Source organism: Anabrus simplex, chromosome 1 (assembly GCF_040414725.1).
Source record: "Anabrus simplex isolate iqAnaSimp1 chromosome 1, ASM4041472v1, whole genome shotgun sequence".
NCBI classification, from domain to species: Eukaryota; Metazoa; Arthropoda; class Insecta; order Orthoptera; family Tettigoniidae; genus Anabrus; species Anabrus simplex.
In genome coordinates, this window is record NC_090265.1 from 1,520,201,669 (window position 1) to 1,520,225,089 (window position 23,421).

At 38.2% G+C, this 23,421-nt stretch overlaps 1 protein-coding gene across 1 annotated transcript in view; it reads right to left on the reverse strand.

Moving 5' to 3' along the window:
- Positions 1–23,421, reverse strand: part of ndl (serine protease nudel) — a 437,329-nt gene that overhangs the window by 249,019 nt on the left and 164,889 nt on the right. The window contains exon 8 of the mRNA XM_067138020.2: positions 14,621–15,304. Within this exon, the coding sequence (XP_066994121.2) occupies positions 14,621–15,304 (684 nt within the window). The remainder of the gene's footprint in view (positions 1–14,620; positions 15,305–23,421) is intronic.

Here is a 23,421-nt window from a genome sequence, read left to right on the forward strand (position 1 = left end):
GTCTCATTTTCAGCCCACACAAAATCTTCCAGTGGCCCCAAGTACGATCTCCTTGGGAATTCAATGAGGGGGTGAAGTTGATTCCTGCTTGTGGTGCCCCTGCATAGGTATCTCGACTCTATTCTCCAGTACTGAACTTAACATCAGCATTTGATGGTCAGACTATCTCTTGAGATCTCCTGACTAATGGTTTGCAAACAAATGACACCTTACACATGGTATTTTAGGTCCATACATGGCTGATTTCAAACAAGAATTCAGTTTCTTTATTTTTAAAAACTACTATTAGTTTCAACATGAATTCTATTAACTAATCCCAGGTTATAAGACACAAAATAAACAGAATAATAACACTAAGAGTTCAGTTTCAGAGGTTGATAATTTAAGGATTGTCACTGAAAGTGTCTTAGTAACTGTTTTGGGCAAGAAAACACAAAATACACCAATCAAATTGAGATACTGAAAGATGAATGAAAATCCAAGATAACATTCAAGGTTCATTTCAGTCAGCAATGGTTATGCAAACAGTCAGAGTTCCTTGATCAACTTCATTTTACCAGAGTCATCCCTCCAGAGGCTCTTCATGACTGGTCTCAGCACTGCAGAAGATAGCAGGCCACTTCATTATTTCATCATAAAATACACAACCAGGTGTTGAATTGCAAAACTTTCCCAGGAGCAGACGTGGACTCTGACCATAACTTGTTGGTCATGAAATGCCATCTGAAATTTAAGAAATTGAAGAAAGGAAAGAATGCAAGAAGATGGGATCTAGACAAGTTGAAAGAAAAGAGTGTGAGGGATTGTTTCAAGGAACATGTTGCACAAGGATTAAATGAAAAGGCTGAAGGAAACACTATAGAGGAAGAGTGGAGAGTCATGAAAAATGAAGTCAGTAGGGCTGCTGAAGAAATGTTAGGAAGGAAGAAAAGATCAACTAAGAATCAGTGGATAACTCAGGAGATACTAGACCTGATTGATGAACGACAAAAATACAAGAATGTTAGAAATGAAGAGGGCAGAAAAGAATACAGGCGATTAAAGAATCAAGTGGATAGAAAGTGCAAGGTAGCTAAGGAAGAATGGCTGAAGGAGAAGTGCAAGGATGTCGAAGGCTGTATGGTCCTGGGTAAGGTAGATGCTGCATACAGGAAAATCAAGGAAACCTTTGGAGAAAGGAAATCTAGGTGTATGAATATTAAGAGCTCAGATGGAAAGCCACTTCTAGGGAAAGAAGACAAAGCAGAAAGATGGCAGGAGCATATCCAATGGTTGTATCAAGGTAAAGATGTAAATAATTTGGTTCTGGAACATGAAGAGGCTGTTGATGCTGATGAAATGGGAGACCCAATTTTGAGGTCAGAGTTTGACAGAGCTGTGAGTGACCTCAATAGGAACAAGGCACCTGGAATTGATGAAATTCCCTCTGAATTACTGACTGCCTTAGGAGAAACCAGCATGGCAAGGTTATTTCATTTAGTGTGCAAGATGTATGAGACAGGAGAAGTCCCATCCGATTTTCGGAAGAATGTTATTATACCTATTCCCAAGAAAGCCGGTGCTGACAGATGTGAAAACTACTGCACCATTAGTTTAGTATCTCATGCCTGCAAAATTTTAAGATGTATTATTTACAGAAGAATGGAAAAACAAGTAGAAGCTGAGTTGGGAGAAGATCAATTTGGCTTCAGAAGAAATGTAGGCACACGTGAAGCAATCCTGACTTTACGTCTGATCTTAGAGGATCGAATCAAGAAGGATCGTAGATCGTAGATCTAGAAAAGGCATTCGATAATGTTGATTGGACCAAGCTATTTATGATTCTGAAGATGATAGGGATCAGATACCGAGAACGAAGAATTATCTACAATCTGTATAAAAATCAGTCTGCAGTGATAAGAATCGAGGGCTTTGAAAAAGAAGCAGCAATCCAGAAAGGAGTGAGGCAAGGCTGCAGTTTGTCCCCTCTCCTTTCCAATGTTTACATAGAACAGGCAGTAAAGGAAATCAAAGAGAAATTTGGAAATGGAATCATAGTCCAAGGAGAGGAAATCAAAACCTTGAGATTTGCCGATGATATTGTTATTTTATCTGAGACTGCAGAAGATCTCGAGAAGTTGCTGAATGGTATGGATGAAGTCTTGGGTAAGGAGTACAAGATGAAAATAAATAAGTCCAAAACAAAAGTTATGGAGTGCAGTAGAACGAAGGCACGTGATGTAGGAAATATTAGATTAGGAAATGAAGTCTTAAAGGAAATAGATGAATATTGTTACTTGGGTAGTAAAATAACTAACGATGGCAGAAGTAAGGAGGACATAAAATGCAGACTAGCACAAGCAAGGAAGAGCTTTCTTAAGAAAAGAAATTTGCTCACTTCAAACATTGATATCGAAATTAGAAAGATGTTTTTGAAGACTTTCATGTGGAGCGTGGCATTGTATGGAAGTGAAACATGGACGATAACTAGCTCAGAAAGAAAGAGAATAGAAGCTTTTGAAATGTGGTGTTACAGAAGAATGCTGAAGGTGAGATGGATAGATCGAATCACGAATGAAGAGATACTGAATCGAATTGGTGAGAGGAGATCGATTTGGCTAAATTTGACGAAAAGAAGAGATAGAATGATAGGACACATCTTAAGACACCCAGGACTTGTTCAGTTGGTTTTTGAAGGAAGTGTAGGTGGTAAGAACGGTAGGGGTAGACCAAGGTATGAATATGACAAGCAGATTAGAGCAGATGTAGGATGCAATAGTTACGTAGAAATGAAAAGGTTAGCGCAGGATAGAGTGGCATGGAAAGCTGCATCAAACCAGTCTATGGACTGATGACTCAAACAACAACAACAAAATACACTTACTTTTTCATCTTGTACGTATCTTAAAAGTTTCTTTATGTCGACTAACAAAACTGTCAATGTATGAAAGAGCTTTAACCGTGTCAAACTTATCACTACAATATTGAAATTACTTTAACTGGGATACACTGAAACACAGCTTCTCACTATGAGAAATATCACTCTTTGCTGTTTCTTGAGACAACACATTTTTCTTATTTCCTTCTTCATTACTTCTGTTTCCACCATTATCACAGTGACGTTGGACACGCTGTTGGCTCTTGTATAAACATATTCCTTTGGAGCATATATTCAATGAGTTTTCTATCTTTTTCTTCAATACTCCAAATACCTGATCACTTGAAGAAAGGAATAGCCTCTTTCTGGCAATTGGTGAACAATTTTTTATATTACCGGTACTGGCACATTATTGTCATTGTATGATTTTTGTTTTACCCAAGTGCTCCATCTAGAAACAGTGTTCAGTTGTTTCTGTTGACAAAATTTGGGAATATAAATGTTGTATAAATGAACAAACCTCGTTTACTCCCTTTCTGGCCTCACCCTCATGGTACAGGTAAATAGTGGAATGCTTAGTTTTGAGGTCATAAATGCAAAAGCAGTTCACCCACAACTGTTGTAAGTAAAATGTTTCTTGCGCAGACACATTGGGTGGTGGCAAATTCTCTGCATGAAATCAAAACATATTCCTGAAACCTGATTTTCTGTCATACACTTAGTCTCAGTTTCCTTCAGAGAATTATAAAATCTTTTGCTCCATCTTCTGTGAACATCAAGATCTGCCTTGATTGCTCTTTTACTGATGTATGATATATGGGAAGATTTAAGTTTAGTTTATAGTTCCTCACATTTACTATCCACATCAATCTGAGGATGACCGAAAGTGTAGTTAAAATTTTCACGGTAGTACGATTTGTAGAAGTCATAATTTGTATTGAAATCTGGATGCTTTTTAAAGAAAATATTATGCATAGTCTTTCTATCTAAACATGTGTCCCAGTACTTAATTTCCTTCCCACCAGAATGCGTACTGTTTAAAAGGAAAGAGTAAATGTGTTCATGTATCAGATTTAAGATATTTTCAGGAAATTTAGATGTTCATGGATCTTTTCCACGCTGAACGTTCAGAATTTTGCCTTCAGTAAGCAATTTTGACAAATGGAATGACCACTTCTGTGTAATAGCATGAAGGTTTAAGAAAGCTGGTTTACAGACATTAATGAGCTTACCAACAACTGTTACAAAATACTCAAATGAATGTAGCTTCATCTTAACTTCACTGTTTTTCCCACTTTTCCTAGGTCTTTGTCATTTTATGTCCTTAGCAACAATCAGTCCTTGTAAATACTGATCCTGGGAATCTTTGTCTGCAATATTAAGGAAATTAGTCAGAATTCCTCCCTGCTCTGTCTCATCAATGCAGGTAAAACATTTCATTCGAATGTGGAAGACACATTATGAAGCCTACACAAATATTTTTCATGGACACAGAATGTTTGAAGCAATTTGAAATGATAGTTGCTTTTCTACATACCCATAATTACTGCCAACAGCCTTTCCAGGTACATTACTTCCTGCATAAGTAGTGTAGGGCAAACTGCCCACTCATGCTACTTTTATTTCTGTCATTTGTGTTCACTTGCATCACATCTCCTTTCAGGAGATATCCTTATCAAAATACTAGACTACCACTTTCAAGAACAACACCAACAGTAATGCCATAAATTAGTTCCCCTTCTCAATGTACCTGCTGCAACCAGACAGCAGAGAATGGAACCACATCCTTGACCAGATTCCTGCTGTTGACTCAGAAGAAATCAAACATACATGGAAGGGATACATAGAACAACTGTTCTTGACAATTGGCCTGAACCACCACAGATAAACTGTAAAACATGACTGAGTATTCTGGTAGAGGAAGTACAAAAATCTGTGACTTGATTCCTTCTCCTCAGTATGTTGTGAAGCTCTCTCCAGTTTAGCTCATAAGGGGCAGGCAGACATAGTTCATTTCACCACAGTAACGTGTGTGTTACCCAGCCCACTACATTTACGTTAAAAATTAAAAACGCTATAAAACAGACTTAGTCCATTTCTCCACTGATCTATTCAATTATAATGGGAGATTTCAATGCCAAAGTTGGTCAAAGTTCTGAAGGTGACTTCATAGACCCGTATGGGTTTTGCTGAAAGAAATGAAAGAGGAGAACAGCTTAGTATATTTGTTGGAGAACATGATCTGGGTTAACAAATACATTATTTACCCTCTCACACAGACATCCAGATACCTGGAAGTCTTCAGGAGACTCACCTGAACATATTATCAGAAACCAGATTGACTATATTCTGATAAGGTAATTAAAAAATACAAGAACAGGTTCTTCAGTGAAAACATACACTGGCACTAATATTTACTCAGACCATAATCCTCTAGTTGGTGTTTTTTAAATTAGGATGAAGAAAACTATAAAAGATAGTGGTTACAATATCAAACCTTAAACAATCCTTCACAAGAGATCAAGGTGAAGTGCAACTAAACCATGTACAAAGCACTGTGCCTAATAATTCATGCACTAAGAGATAATTACAAAAATAATGTGCACACCTGAAATCAGATTTTGCCAAAAAGACAAAATGATGGAGGGAGAGTGATTGCAAAAAGTAACACTGACGAATATAAAAACATTAATAAGGAGATCAGGAACAAAATAACAGAAACCAAAGAAAATGAAATGCAGGATAAATATGCTGAAATAGAAGCATTACAACTAAAAAATGACCGTTTCAACAAGTTAGGGGGCTGACACGAAAATGCAAAACAAGAACAGCAAACAAGTTGGTAGACAGCGGAGGTGAAGTCATTGTTGACTCGGAAGAAATCAAACATACATGGAAGGAATAAATGTAAAACAATTATTGTTTCTTGAAAATTGGCCATAACTACTACAGATAAACTGTGAAACAGGAACGAGTATTCTGGTAGAAGTACAAACAGACGTAAAGGCAATTAAAAATGACAAAGCCTCAGTCCCAGACCACAACAATGCAGAAGTTTTAAAACTTTTCAATGAGTACAATGTGAAGTGGCTGACTATAATGTTCAATGACATCTATGATTCTGGCAATATTCTTTGTGATTGGCTAAAATCGTAACTTGTTGCACTACCTGAAACAACTGGAGCTAAGTTATGTGGTGATTACAGAATAGTAAGCCTTATGAGCCATTTGTTGAGACTTTTTCTGAAGGTTATTCACAGTTGAATATAAAAGCTCTGCAAAAAACAAATTTTGCCTACACAGTTTGGATTTCAAAATGCAGTTTGTACACAGGAAGCTATATTCAGCATACACAGATACTATTTCAATGATGCAGAGACATAATTGTGACATTCATTCCTGTTTTATTGATTATCAGAAGGTCTTTGATAGAGTGCAACATCACAAGATGATTGAAATATTTAAGAAGTATCAGCCTACAGGACAAAGATCTGAGAATTATTGCCAACTTAGACTAGAATCAGATTGCTTCTGTAAGATTGAGAAGGGAGAATATGGAAGATGTACTAGACCAGTAGCGGTGATTGGGAATTAAAAGTGGGGAGGCGAAACAAAATTACGGACAACAAAAAGTACCCGGGGTATTGGGATATAGCAGGCAGGGAGGGGATAGGAGGGCAGGTTATATGCATGTAAACTGGAAGAAAAGCTACAAAGTGGTACATTTTTTTATGCTCTCTGGGCAAATTTCCACAGACAGGTAAAGGTTTTACCAATTTAAGTGCAGTAATAACAGTTTTTGAGATGTTGATTCAATACTAGACTACAGAATAAAACTTTCACCAAAGGAACAATATACATATGTATTACCGGTACAATTAAATAGAAGTACAGCGTGATTATACAATTAAAAATCATTTAGGTCCACCTCTGTGGTGTAGTGGTTAGTGTGATTACCTGCCACCCCTGGAGGCCCGGGTTCGATTCCATGTTCTGCCACGAAATTTGGAAAGTGGTACGAGGGTTGGAACGGGGTCCACTCAGCCTTGGGGGGACAACTGAGTAGAGGTGGGTTCGATTCCCACCTCAGCCATCCTGGAAGTGGTTTTCATGGTTTCCCCACTTCTCTTCCAGGCAAATGCTGGGATGGTACCTAACTTAAGGCCACGGCCACAACTTCCCTCTTCCTTGTCTATCCCTTCCAATCTTACCACCCCCCACCTAGGCCCCTGTTCAGGATAGGAGGCGAGGCCGCCTGGGTGAGGTACTGGTCATCCTCCCCAGTTGTATCCCTGACCCACCATCTCACACTCCAGGACACTGACCTTGAGGCAGTAGAGGTGGGATCCTTTGCTGAGTCCGAGGGAAAAACCAACCCTGGAGCGTAAGCAGATTAAGAAAGAAAGAAAGAAAGAAAGAAAGAAAGAAAATCATTTAGTATTTGACTACACACAACGAAACTAACAGACAATGAAGAGCCTGCCAGACGAATGAATGAGCATGACAATCAGTGAACCATACCTCAGTGTCCTTGATCTTGGCAAAAAGACATACCCTTTTTCATAGCACATGCAACGTCTCATTTACTTAATGAGGCACTATGCAAATCGGTTAGCTGCGACGAACGACATTTTGTACATATTTCCACTAATAATTAAAGAAAATAAACTAAAGAGCTAGCTGATAAGATAACATGGCTCATACATTTTTTAAAATTATTCCAATAATTCCTAGTTTCAGCTGACTAAAATGGAATAAGAATGTAATGTTTTATCCACAAAGTGTGTGTTGGGGGGGGTGGTTACTTTCACAGCCTGTACACAACTGTTAGTGTACCATTTTTACTTCTTTTCACTCCCAAGTCTTCAACCTCATTGTAGTACGTCCTTCTCTCCCTGCTGCTTGACTCACAATCAATTTTGTTTTTTCTGCTATACACTTTTCTTTTCATCTTCAGCTCTATTCTATTCTTCTATCCTGTCAGTCTTTCATTGCACTTGATTGTATTTTTATTTATTTCTTCTACCACATTCGTCCCCAATTTGTCTGATAACCTTGATGTTTACTTTACATGACATATGATGGAACAAGACACATCTTTATTGGAGTTCGGAAGGCTAGCGCTAGTGAAGCATCTAGTGATGAACGAGAATACCACTTACTACAGAACAACAGTAAAGCATTCTTAAATTCAAAAGATATATCTTGTTCATGAGCAGTCAAGATTTTCTTCTGAAGATGCGGAGAAAAGTTCTCTGCAAAACGTAAAAAATTTCACTTTTCTGACACAGCAAAAGCTCAAAATCTTATTATCATGTCTAGATAAAGCAGATAATTACAGGCCAGTCAACTTCACATAAGTTACGAAGGTAATCCCAAAAATAAGCTCTCTAATTTTTTTATAAATACATAGAGCTGTTTATTTCTACAATGGTTTACATCATTTTACAGCTTGAACATTTAGCTATTTTTTCTACATAATCACCATTTCGGTCGATGCAATTTTGTAGATGCTGTGACGGTTTTTGTATGTCCATGTCATACCAGCTTGCTGCCATGCTGTTCAGGAAGTGTGGTCTTCAGTCAGCATGTGTGGCATCCATTTTGCGCACACCTTTGGGTATTTCAACTTTTCCATTAAAATTCTGTGAGCAGCGCTTCGGGAAACCTCAGGAACCAAAGTGCAGAGATCATCCAGGGTGATCCGCCAATCTTCACGCACGATTTGCTCAACCTTCATGACTGTCTCGACAGAAATTGATGGTCTCCTGCTCCTTTGTTTGTCAAGTGGCGATGGATTTAAATCGGTTCAGTACTTTTTGCATTCAAAAACCGAATAACGGCGTGCTCTTCGCACTTGGCAGTAACATCCAATGGGAGCTCCATTCTCAATGGCTGCCAAGCCATGCCTCAGCACAGCATGTGCATGTTTATATGTGAGCGCAGGAAACACTCTTCACAATATTGTGACCCAACAGCCACACGAACAAAGTTTTGTATTTATAAAAAAATAGGAGACCTTATTTTTAGGATTACCCTCGTACATGTAAGCTCTGTGAAAGCATTCTTTATGCTATTGTAAACAAATTGAACAAAGGTAGATTAATGAATACCCTTGAAAATATGCACGTTCATTTGGATCAGTTTATTAATAAAGATAATAATTTGAATTACGCAACTGAATACAAGAACGCTCTTTACGTCAAATTTTGATTTATTTGTTATTAGGTAGGAAATATGATAATCAAGTAAACGAAGATGGATTATGCTTCCAGATCCTCAAATGGTCTCTCCCTCTCCCCACAAAGTAGGAGTAAACAATAAGGAAGTCAAGGACACCTCCCTGAGCTAGGGAGCAGATCCCACCTAACATTCATCATTACTTCACTAGACATAAAGTCCTATTAGTGGCAGGTAGACCGCTCCAAGACTAGCAAAAAATCTTGAAACGCTTTAATTTTGAGGTGAGTCATCACCTGTTTTGACACAAAGTTCACTTTAGATCAAAAGTCAAATATTCACGCCTTTTTTCCCTTCTCATGGTCACAGAACACAATTGCAAAATATAAACTTCATAATGACCATTCAATTACGGAAGGTCCCACACTTATAGCTGTCATGAGCCTTTACATTTTTATACAAAGAAATACAAGGAGTCTCATCAATTTTGTGATCTGCGAATGAGTTTTTCAAGAACACAGTGCAATAAGAATATATTTTACCCTCGTTTTTTATTGATCATGGTGTATAAGTGTATACAAAGACCTTTTAGATGAACTTTCACTGTTTACGTAAGTCTTTTAAGTTTGTAGTTGGTAAATGTTTTTAAGCCCCCCCTCTTTCACCTCTTCCCCCTTAGCTAATCATTATCTTTTTCCAATATTTTTTAAGTAGTTAAGTTTTTAAGATCATCTCGAGAAGACTATGTCTTGGCAAATTTAATGTTTTTACCTAAACAAAAGTATCTGTAGCTGATGATGTTTATAATAAAATGAAACATGTACTACTACTAATTTGTGAACTTTTTTTAGGCATGCAACATATTGTATTGATAAGGTGGAACAATAATTACTGTCAATTTGTTAAACTACACTACACATTTATACGGATCATGAAGTCGATTAATTGCAATGTTCTCTTGTTGCAAACTTCAGTTTAGAATTTTCAGCAGCATAATTCACTTCATGCATGTACGGTAGGAATATGTACTGACAATGAACCAGTTTGTTTAGCTACTGACCGTACTTGCTCAGTCAAGTCTGTCACAAGAAGCAGCTCCTTCCCTTCCCTTCCCACCCCTTTTCTGCATTCCACTAGTTCAGTACACTAGCTGTCAATCAACATGCAATAGGTCCGCCAGCAGGCTTTGCCTTATGTTTCAAGTGCCAAATTGATTTGAGGCAGTTATGAAACATGTACTACAGCAATGACTGACAACAGTCACAAATAATGAAACTGACACATCTCACATTCCCTCCAGAGTTACAACTTGTCGCTTACAATAATCTGTATGCAAGTTGTAAAATTCTAACTTGGGCGATTAAGATGTAATGACTGGTGCTTACGGTAACCTGGTGTTCTGTATATTACTGATGGCGTTTATGTTAATTTTTTTACGTTTTTTTTTTTTTTTTTTTTTTTTTTTTTTTTTTTTTTTTTTTACGATACTTTGCCAGCATGTGCAGTGGAGTCCAATTGTCGAATAAACATCATAACCTCAATTTTGACAAAAATGTTGCTTACGATACTTTGCCTTTCCTGGAACGATATGAGCTCTTCCTGCCATATCTTAGCCAACACTACAGTATCCCATGAAAAAAAAAATAGAAGTTTCATGGCTTAGTCTTCATAACCAGAGGAGGCATAACTACAATTGTCTTCGGGATACTGTCAGAACTAGGTCTCCCTGACAATATCCTCAGTAGCATATATTTTGATGTGATAAAGGACTCCTTAAGTATTCTTCATCACTATCTCTACTTCTACCTCTCACTTAGTTTATCATTTACATGTGGACTTGGAAATATTTTACCGACTCTTCAGAATAATTTTATTTGAAATTGCAACCCTTTTACATTGTATCAACCTTTTGTAGCACATAGTTTCATACCAGTATTGTGGATCCTTGTGGTTGTCTGTAATTCCAGGCAGATGAAAGTAAAATTTATTTCTCTCTAAAAGCAATACAGTATCAGTTTCATACCTTAGGTCTTCCACAAGTCATGATTAATCCTGGAGCACAAACCTTCTTCATTTATTTTATTTCACAAACATTCGTTATTTTTATACCATAAAAATAGACACAATTTACATCTCTTATTAATGATATATTCATTATTAAGAAACTTTACAAGGCACTATTTTGAAATACAACATAATAATGGTACTGCTTGCCAGCAATGGACATATTTGGAGCATGCTTTTGCATGTTTTTTTTGTTTTTTTTTTTAAGAATGCTTTACAATAAACAGTACAACATTTCAATCAATCACCACTGATCTGTATTTAGGGCTGTCACCCAGAGAGCAGATTCACTGTCAGTTGTTTACCTAGTCATCGTCGTCATCATCATCATTTCCCAGCATCAGTTTCCTGGGTGTGGTGTACAAGTGCTTGCCATCTCCTCTTCATACATCTTCTGTTCCAGGACATCTTCCCATCTGAGACCTCTCTCCTCCACATCTGATTTTACTGTGTCTATCCAGTATTTTCTTGGCCTTTGCCTTGATCTTTTTTTCTTGGACAGTAAGGTCTAGGTATCATTAGGCAGGCCCTTCGCTGTTCATTCTCATAATGTACCATACCACTGAAGTCTACACTTCTTTATTACACTGATATTGGGGATCTCAGAGCCTCTGTGGCTCAGATGGTAGCACGTCGGCCTCTCACCGCTGGATACCGTGGTTCTAATCCCTGTCACTCCATGCAAGATTTGTGCTGGACAAAGCAGAGGCGGGACAGGTTTTTCTTGGCGTACTCCGGTTTTCCCTGTCATCTTTCATTCCAACAACATTCTCCATTCTCATTTCATAGCATCTATCAGTCATTAGTAAATCACTTTGGGAGTGGCAACCCTATTGTACTAATAGCCTTTATATGATTCACTCATTACATCCCTGACCCAGTCAATGACTGGAAAACAGGTTGTAGGTTTTCATTTCATTTTCAATAGGGATCTCAGTGCCAGGTACCTTCCTATTTACTGCATTCTTGATTTTGTCCTTTTTGAGTATTTTGATTAATAGTTCTAATGAATCTCATTTTTGTTGCCTGAATTCTGCTATAGTCATCGTTTAACAGAGTTCATGCCTCTAAACCACATGTGAGAACTGTTATGAAGTTTTTGCTTTTTGTGGAATTTTTCCAACCCAGGGTAGGTTTTTGACTTGATTGTAAAAGTTTGATGCTTTCTGTGTCCTGCTGTGTATTACCTGCTTGACAATGTAGTCTTTCAAGATTGTACTTCCAAGGTACTTGAAATGAGAAACTGATTTTAATTTGGTTCCTTCCAAAAAGTGATTTCAGTTTGTTCCTTTCCTGTTAATCATCATTTCTATGGTCTTTGTTATACTCATCTTCAGCTCGAAGTTATTGAACATATTGTTTACCTAGTCTTTTCTTAAATGATTTCAAAGCAATTGGAAATTTATCAAAGTTCTCCCTTGGTCAATTATTCCAGTACCTAATTCCACTTTCTATAAACTAATAATGGCCTGAATTTCTCCCCTTGAGTTCCAACTTTACCATATTTGTAGTCCTCTTTCTTACTGGTGGCTTTATGTCGCACCGACACAGATAGGTTTTATGGCAACGATGTGATAGGAAAGGCGTAGGAGTTGGAAGAAAGCGGCCGTGGCCTTAATTAAGGTACAGCCCCAGCATTTGCCTGGAGTGAAAATGTGAAACCACAGAAAGCTATCTTCAGGGCTGCTGACAGTGGGATTCGAACCCACTATCTCTCGGATGCAAGCTCCTCTTTCTTAATAGACAGATGTGTCAGATAGTTCTTCTTGGGGCAGTTGATGTTCCAATAGTTTCTGGATAGTAGGACTTAATTCCAATGACAAAATATAACACAGTTAACAAATGTTCACAAAATTGACAACTTTCAAAAATAGTCATAGTTGTTTTCCAGCCAGTGGATAAAATTTCCTCTTAAGAGTCATTAACACAACAAACATTCACACCTCTACTCTTTCCTTGTACCCTAAGGAATATATCTAATATGGTAGCATTTCAGAGCACCTACAAGTGAACTAGCAATCATTGGCTTCTTTACTGCAACCAACTTATGCTGAGAAATTGTCAAACATTTGTGATAGTTGGGCTTCATGATGACATAAAACAAGTTTTTCTTATGACATACTCATCATTTACTTAAAGTACGGCTATATTCATGAATGTTGCCATTGATGCTTTCACAGCCCGTACTTATAGACATGATACTGTATAGGCTTTCGGACTTATGCCGTGTCAAGAAAATAAAGTGAAATTCTTTACATTAGATGGACAGTTGAGATTTTTCTTCTGATGACTCAGAGCACAGTTCTCTGTGAAACGTAAAGAATTTCAGCTTATTTTCTTGACATGGCATAAGCCCAAAAGCCTATACAGTATCATGTCTATATTCATGAATATTTATTATCCATGGGATGCTGATAGCCTTATGACTTCATGTAGGCTATTCTTATGCATATTCTGTTCCTTACTATCCCCTCACTGAAGAAAGAAACAAGCTTGAAGTTTTATGAGACTGTGTTGATATTGAGAGCAGAGCTAGGAGAATTCTCATTCTATTTGAAATCCAGGCGACAGGGTCATGACATTTTACTTCAAAAACTCCCACATGCATTGGTTGGGATTCAAATCAAGGCCATACTGGTAAGAAGGCAGTGTCTATGTCATTCAGCTATCATGCTCCCTGAAAGAGAATTTATGAATCATTACATGAAATAAAAAAGAAAATGAAACTACAGAACCAGGAGTCAAAGAGTTACATATCTTGGAACTGGGTTCAGCACTTGATAAGGATTTAGCTCAGTTTTACAGCTGAATACCCTTCCTGACACCGAACCTATATAGAGGAATGTATTCATTATTGCATGTGTGGTGGTTAGTAGTGTGGTGTCCGGCTCCATGGCTAAATGGTTAGCATACTGGCCTTTGGTTACAGGGGTCTCGGGTTCGATTCCCGGCAGGGTCGGGAATTTTAACCATCATTGGTTAATTTTGCTGGCACGGGGGCTGGGTATATGTGTCGTCTTCATCATCATTTCATCCTCATCATGATGCGCAGGTCTTCTACGGGAGTTAAATCAAAAGACCTGCATCTGGCGAGCCAAACTTGTCCTCGGACACTCCTGGCGCTAAAAGCCATACGCCATTTTTCATTTCAGTAGTGTGGTGTGTTGTATATAGATAAAGAGGAGTATATTAAGATGACAACACACACAAACACGCCATCCCTGAATCAGAGGAATTCACACAGTTAAAATCCTTGGTTTGGCTGGAATTCAAACCCAGAGCCCTCTAAATCAAAGGCCAGTACACTGACCATTCAGCCAAAGAACCAGGCATTTGCCAATCACCATCACCCATAACAAGTTTTGTACTCCTTTAGTTTATCTCTCAGACTAAAGTTTGAGTGTGAGACACTCCTTATTTATATGAACTTCCATTTTCTATTTAAAACAATTAATTAAAACTTTAAATTAAAGCATAGATCATGAAGCCTTTACCCCTTAAGTTGAAAAATACACTTACTCGTCAACACAATGAGCAGCCGTCACCATCCAGTTCTGATCCAGCAGCACACCTCCGCAGTGAAAGAGACCATCGCGATAAAGGGCTGCTACCCACGGCCATGCTCCAGGCTGACTAGGCCGTCCACCAACAACTCTTCCTGCACCCATGCGTAGAGTTCGTGTTGGATGGTCACTATCCTCAATGAAATCAGTATCCATAAATGAGAATATGTTATCGTTTACATTTTGATTTTGAGTTTCATTTATGGCCAAGTTTAAATAGCCTGACTTTCCAGATAGAGGCATATCTGTATCTTCACCAGTTCCAATTACCTCAATATCTGGAACTGGGGTCTTAAATAACCCTTTATTAAGCTCATCATCTCGTTTAAGAACATATTTTGGCAGGTAGAAATTATGGTCTAAATTATTTCCTGTGTTTACTTGAGAAAATGATTCTCCATATTTATTTCCATAATATCGTCTCTTTCTTTCTGATTTTTCCTCAATTGATACTCTGTCTACTACATCATCCATTCCCTCTGAGAAGAGTCTTGTACCACATGGAATTGGTGGACAAGTCACATGAGTTGCCAAGTGACCAGAACATAAATTAATCAGCTGCACTTTTCCGTCAGGACCTGGTATTGCCCATGGACCACTGTATCTGTCCGATGTTGGCACACTGGTGATATGTATGTCACTGTAAACAGATAAATATATCACTAAGAGTCATTCTTCACAGGACATACAGAGTGTTTCAAAAAATGTGAGAAGTTATCACGGCATCCACATGAACATATGTCCTATCGTCAGTCATTTATGAGTTACAGACATTTCAAGTTGTGCTGGAGTTATTGGTAACAGCCTGACTTGGGACTTCCCTCTTTGAGCACCTGCGGACATGTTTATGTACAAAAAGTACTGAAAATGTGTCACACATTTGATGGGGTTTTTGCTACTCAACAGCATATTTTCGAGAATTGGGTATTGTGCATGATGTTATCAACGAGAGAATCTTATGTTATTTTTGCCATGGAGGAAGAACAGACATCATTAAAATCATAATGAATAGATGGTAAATTAAATGGTAGGAGACCTTAAGACAGAATTCCCAACTAAAAAATTAATACGAAATATCCCCTCCAAACCAGTGATAACATAAACAGGCGTAACTCATAAACAATTCACCGTTCCACATTATGTCCATATGGTTGTCTTTTATTGTTTCGGGGTGTACTATCCACACTGAAGTTACTTCTCACATTTCTGGCAACATCCTATATTTCTCTCTATATATAAAACTAGCTTCGCTCACATGGATTTCATAATGTGATCAAAGGAAAAGGTGGACCGTGTTAAGTTTTCCTATCATCCTTTCTCAGTTCAATATGGACAAAAATGAAATTCCTAGGTTTAAAGTAATCAAAGTAATCATAAGTAAGTAAGCGTAAGACATTATCTGAAAATTTGTAAAGTATAAAAATTCACCCAAAAATTGAGTTTCATTTACCCCAAAAATTCTTTGTAAACCATGTTTGTGGTATTACCTTTTGGGGCCAAGACAACCAAGCGACATAGAACTGTACATGTGAGAAACAGTCTTCCCTCAAGTCAAAAAAATAAATGCATGTTTCTTTATTTTTAAAGGAGATTCCAAATACCTATTCCCACATCTGTAACATCTTCAGTTTTTTAGATATACATAAGTATCCCCATAAAAAGAATTCAACCCCTTAATCAGTCCTTCCCCCACCCCATTTAAGTATATTTTCCAAAAACAAAAATACATGTTTCTTTATTTTTAAAGGAGATTACAAATACCAATTTTCACATCTGTAACATCTTCAATTTTTAATATATAAGTATCCTCATAAAAATAATTCAACTATTTTTCACTTCTTTTCACCCCGCGTTAAGTGCCTTCTCCAAAGTATTTTTAAAGGACTTTCCAAATACCAAGTTTCTTGTCTCTAACATGTGAAGTTTTTGACATATAATGTAGACATACCAGTACTCCGCTTTTCCAATTCCTTTCAGCCCCTTAACTGGATTTTCCAAAAACAAAATACATGTTTCATTATTTTTAAAGGAGATTCCAAATACCAGTTTTCATATCTGTACATCTGTAACACCTTCAGTTTTTGAGATAAATGTATACTCATAAAAATAATTCAACTTCTTCTTCTCCTTCACTTTTTTCCACCCCTTTCCTGCCTTAAGTGGTCTTTCCAAAAACAAAAAATACATGTTTCTTTATTTTGAAAGGAAATTCAAAATACCACTTTCATGTCTGTAACAGCTTCAGTTTTTAAACATGAACTTATTTCAACTCCTTATTTACTTATTTTTAACCCCACCCCTTCCGTCGATTTTCCGAAGAAAAAAAAAAAAACAAATACACATTTCTTTATTTTTAAAGGAAATTCCAAATACTAATTTGCAAGTCTGTAACTTCTTCATTTTTTGAGATATAAGTATCCTCATAAACGTAATTCAACTCCTTTTTCACCCCCCACCCTTCCTCTACCCATTAAGCCGATTCCCCCTCCCCAAAAGTGCGTGTTTGTTTATTCCAAATACCAAACACCTGGTTTAGGAAGAAGAACAGTCAGAAGATTACAAGGTATGGCTGGGGAGACAGACGGACAAAGACCATGATTGATTATATAATCATAGAGAAAGAACACCGGAAGAACCTTGTAGATGTAACAGCCATGCCTGAAGAAGCCTTTGGTGGAGATCATAGAGTTGTGATAGGAAAATTGAAAGTTGGAAAGATTGAAAAACCCCAATTAAGAAGAGAGAAAAGAATTAAAGTATGGAAGTTGAAGGAGAAAAGCATACAAGAAGAATTTCAAAGGGAAATAATACCCTAGGTACCCAGGACAGAGGTGGGGAATGTTGAAGAGGAATGGAAAAGATTTAAGGAAGCACTGGTTGGATGTGCAGAAAAGGTTTGTGGTAGAACATCAGGAAATGTGAAAGACAAAGAAACACACTGGTGGAATGATAGGGTAAAGATTAAAGTGAAGGAAAAGAAAATGGCATGGAAAGCATGGAAGACTGAAGAAAGTAGAAGAAAATATGTGGAGGCAAAGAATTTGGCCAAGAAAGTAGTGGAGGAAGAAAAAAGGAAAAGCTGGGCCTTATTCACACAGACATTGAGAGATGATACGCAGGGCAGCAAGAAATTACTGTATGGTATCTTAAGAAACAAAAAGAGAGATCAAGTAAACACCAGATTTGTGAAGGATGAAGGTGGCATAATTTTAACAAAGCCAGAAGAAATAAGAAATAGATGGAGAGAGTATTTTCAGAAGCTACTGAACATAAGAACGGATGACAGTCATTCAATGGACGACCAGGAAAGGCAATTAGTTGACGAAGAAATGGATAAAGAAATTACAATGAATGAAATTGAAATGGCAGTAAGAAAGATGAAGAATGGAAAAACTGCTGGAATAGATGAAATTTCAATGGAGATGATAAAGGCAGCTGGAGCTGTAGGCCTGCAGTGGACATATCGGGCTCTCAGGAATGTCTGGGAGAATAAGGAGGTCCCTGAGGATTGGCAAAAAGGAATAATCATCCCAATTTTCGAGAAAGGTGATAAGAAAGTTTTGAAGAACTACAGGGGAATTACTCTAATATCTCATGTTGCTAAGATAATGGAAAGGATACTGGAAAGTAGAATAAGGTTGAGGGTTGAGAAGCAGATACAGGAAAATCAGTTTGGTTTCAGAAGTGGAAGGTCAACAATAGAGCCCATTTTCATTATGAGACAACTAATGGAAAAGCATTGGGAGTATGGGAATGATATGGTGATGACATTCATTGATATTGAAAAGGCATATGACAGTGTCCCTAGGACGAAAGTTTGGGACAGTCTGGTGCAAAAAGGAATTGGACAGGGATTAATAAAAATGATCATGGCATTGTATAAGGAATGTTGTAGTTGCGTGCAAACACAAGTTGGCAGGACAAGTTGGTTCAAAATAACTAGTGGGCTGAGACAGGGAAGTGTTCTATCACCAATCCTGTTTACAATAGTAATGGATGACATCATGAGAACAGCAAAAGCAGCATATGGAGGAAGAGAAATGAACATGATGTTATTTGCAGATGATATTGTGATTTGGGGAGAAGACGACAGGAAGGTTCAAGAACAGTTGAATGTGGTGAATGGGAAGATTGAAGAATGTGGATTGAAAATAAGTGTAGAAAAGAGTAAAACTCTTGTTATGACTAGAGGGGAGAAAGAAGGGAAAAGTCAGATTAGACTTGCAGACAAGCCCCTGGAAGTAGTGGAAACGTTTAAATACCTGGGGAGTGAATTAATGGAGAATGCTCGACTGGATGCTGAGATTAGTAAAAGGATTCAAGCTGGAAGTTTTTTTTTTTTTTTTTTTGCTAGGGGCTTTACGTCGCACCGACACAGATAGGTCTTATGGCGACGATGGGATAGGAAAGGACAAGGAGTTGGAAGGAAGCGGCCGTGGCCTTAATTAAGGTACAGCCCCAGCATTTGCCTGGTGTGAAAATGGGAAACCACGGAAAACCATTTTCAGGGCTGCCGATAGTGGGATTCGAACCAACTATCTCCCGGATGCAAGCTCACAGCCGCGCGCCTCTACGCGCACGGCCAACTCGCCCGGTCAAGCTGGAAGTTGTTTCTATCATAGTGTAAGAAATATGTTATGGGACAAAGATGTGACAATGGAAGCAAAGGATACTATGTACAAGATGTATTACGTACCCATAACAACTTACGGAGCAGAAACTTGGACAATGACAAAGAAGGATGAGAGTCGAATACAGGCAGCCGAAATGAAATTCTTGAGGAGTATGATACAGAAGAGTAGAAGAGACAAAATAAGGAATGAGAAAATCCGGGAAGAAATTGGAGTGGAAAAAATGAATGATAGAATAGAGAAGAGCCGACTAAGATGGTTTGGGCACATACAGTGAACGAGCGACGAAAAAATGCTAAAAAAGGTGATGGAAATGCAAATCCAAGGAAGGAGAGGCCGTGGACGACCACGATTAAGATGGAAGGATACCATCCAACACAGCATTATAGAAAGAAACCTGGACTGGGACACAGTGTTGGAGGAGGAGTGGTGGAAAGACCGAAGAAAGTGGAGAGGAACCATATTTGCCCCTACCCGGCTACAGCTGGATAAAGGGAAATGATGATGATGATGATGATGACCAATTTTCATGTCTTTAACATCTTTAGTTTTTGAGATACATGCATCCTCATACAAAGAATTCAACTAATTTTTCAATTCATTCACTCCCGCAAGTGGATTTTCCAAAAACAAAAGAACATGTGTTTCTTTACTTTGAAAGAAGATTCCAAATACAAATGTTCATGCCTCTAACATCTTCAGTTTTTGAGATATAAGTGTCCTCATAAAAAGAATTCAAATCCTTTTTCACCTCAGCCTGTTAAGTTGATTCACTCCCTGCCTCCAAAAATATGCCAAATACAAATTTTCACATGTGTAACATCTTTAGTTTTTGAGATATAAGTATCCTCATACAAAGAATTCAACAAATTTTTCAAATAATTAACCCCCCTTATGTGGATTTTCCAAAGACAAAAGATTACATGTTTCTTTACTTTGAAAGAAAATTCCAAATATAAATTTTCATGTCTGTAACATCTTCAGTTTTTGAGATATAAGTATCCTCATGAAAATAATTCAACTTCTTTTTCACCCCACCCCTGCCCATTAATTTGGTATCACCCCACCCAAAAAAATGCGTGTTCCTTTATTTTTGAAAGAGATTCCAAATACCAATTTCCACGTCTGTAACCTTCACTTTTGGGATATAAGTTTCTCCAGAAAAAGAATTCAACTTTTTTCACTTCCTTTCACGCTCCCCACTTAAGTGAATTTACTATCTCCCGATTACTGGATACTGGCCGCACTTAAGCGACTGCAGCTATCGAGCTCGGTAACATTTTAATTAACATCCAGATAACTTTTATTTTAAATCACTTTATCCTGTGACTGTACATAATGACCTAATGTGGTGTTTATTTTATATCAGGTGTTAATGTATCTTTATTTGTTAAACATTGATTTACAAGACGGAGGGTACCTAACCACAAGATAATATTTTAATAGGTGTCATCACCAGATATTTTAATGAATTAATTTTAAAGACTGTTTCAAGAACTCCATTAAATAACTGTTCACCTGTCAGTAAAACAACAGACATATCATATTTTCAACTCGTACTATTTTAGCTATTAAGATGGTTTAATATGAAAATATCGGGATCCCGATAACATTTGATTTTGAGGATGAAAGTTAGGCTGAAGATGCCCACAAGTAGGGCGCAACATGTCCCAATTTGCTAGTTGCTTTATGTCGCACCGACACACATAGGTCTTATGGCGAGATGGGATAGGAAAGGCCTAGGAGTTGGAAGGAAGCGGCCATGGTCTTAATTAAGGTACAGGCCCAGCATTTGTCTGGTGTGAAAATGGGAAACTACGGAAAACCATCTTCAGGGCTGCCGACAGTGTGATTCGAACCCACTATCTCTTGGATGCAAGCTCACAGCCGCCTGCCCATGACCACATGGCCAACTCACCCAGTGTGTCCGAATTTCAGAGTCATTTATAAATTATAAACATTCTTATGAATGTATTGTATTGAATAGGTTGACCATTTTGATAAACTTTTTGTTTCAAGACAATATACAATTTTCAATATGGACCACCATGAAGTTCATTACATGTAAGTGGTATGTTCCGAGCTGTCAACAGAGAGATGGCGTGGAATGACATTAGTAGATAAATAAGTTTGAGTGGTGTCATTAAAAGTAGGAAAGATCACAATATGAAGATAAAGTTGGAATTCAAGAGGACAAATTGGGGCAAATATTTGTTTATAAGGAAGGGAGTTAGGGATTGGAATAACTTACCAAGGGAGATCTTCAATAAATTTCCAAATTTTTTGAAATCATTTAAATAATAGAAGATAAATGTTTTTTTTTGCTAGGGGCTTTACGTCGCACCGACACAGATAGGTCTTATGGCGACGATGGGATAGGAAAGGCCTAGGAGTTGGAAAGAAGCGGCCGTGGCCTTAATTAAGGTACAGCCCCAGCATTTGCCTGGTGTGAAAATGGGAAACCACGGAAAACCATCTTCAGGGCTGCCGACAGTGGGATTCGAACCTACTATCTCCCGGATGCAAGCTCACAACCGCACGCCTCTACGCGCACGGCCAACTCGCCCGGTGATAAATGTTTTTAACCTCAAAGAAAGAAAAAGAGGATACATATACTGCCTGAATCAGCTGATCCTATTTTTATAAATACAGAGGGCCCAAACCCAGGTTCAGGAGGTTTCATGGAGCTACTTTGGAATGAGCAAAGAAGAGGCCGCTGGGCTGAGTGGCTCAGACTATTGAGGCGCTGGCCTTCTGACCCCAATTTGGCAGGTTTGATCCTGGCTCAGTCCGGTGTTATTTGAAGGTGCTCAAATACGTCAGCCTCATGTCTGTAGATTTACTGGCATGTAAAAGAACTCCTGTGGGACTAAATTTTGGCACCTCTGTATCTCCGAAATCCATAAAAATGTAGTTACTGTGGTGTAAAACAAATAACATTATTATTCAGAAGAGGTCAATGGGACTCCACTAACTTCCAGTACCAGCAGTTAGCCAGGTGGCAGGCGAACTCAACAGTGGGGTCGATAACAGCATCTGGGACTTGGTTAGCAAGATCAATCTGCCTTGGCATCAGGCAGCAACCAGCCGTAAAACTCTTGCCAGATAGAAATGACTGTGAGAATACAACACATCCTCCTCATAAAAGTGAGGAAAAAGCTAGGGCCTGAATCCTGAAGACACAGGAAGGTGGTGAGCACATTTCCAAAGCTGAGTATCGACACATGGAATGTATACTGGCATGGATATTACAGCTGTTCAGCAGATGAAAGAGTGGAAACAAAGCCATAAACATTGGCCGTGGGTACAAACTGTTTTACAATGGTGAAAACAACCTGTGGAATGGCATCAGCATAATTCTTGCCCAAGACCTCATCTGCAACGTCAAGAACTCAAATTAGTTTCAACAAAATGGAAGAATGTATCATGTGTACCCAGACTGATGACATCCTGTGCAACTATGACCAGCTGAAACAATTTATTGATTGTAAAGTCAAACCTCTCACATCACAGCATACACTTCTGACTGACAAGTTAAACCTACATCAACATCAGCATGCTAAAGAAGATCAAATGGTTTAAAGTTAAAAAGATACAAACAACTCAGCCATTCATGGATGAAATCAGTGTTGTACAGGATCTGGAGACAAATAACACTGACCACTCAGATCATATATGGCAATGTTTCCAAATTACAGTACCAAAATGGGAGGGGGGTAGCATCTGGGGGCCTGAAAAGGGAGAAGCAGCTGAATAAATGAATTAGAATGTTGTGCAATGTTGGAATGCCTTTGCTGGCAGGACCTAGTGTTTACAATGCACTATGTCTTCTGGTATAGGCTAGAGCAATTTTGTTACTTTCATAGATCTGTCTCTGGCTTTGACAATATGAAAGTGACTGAGGTATTAGCGATGCTAGTAATGCCAATCCTTATGCAGCCAGTCCCTGCTATGAATGGTGTGAAAATCTTGCTCATAGCTTCGGTTGGTGTATGCATTTCAATGGGCTTGGCAGACTGATATGCAATAGCAACTCTGGCTCGGTGAGGAAAGCAACGGGAAACTACCTCACTCATTTCCCTAGTACGCCTCTTCAGTGATGCCTAGGCCATCTATGACAGCTGAT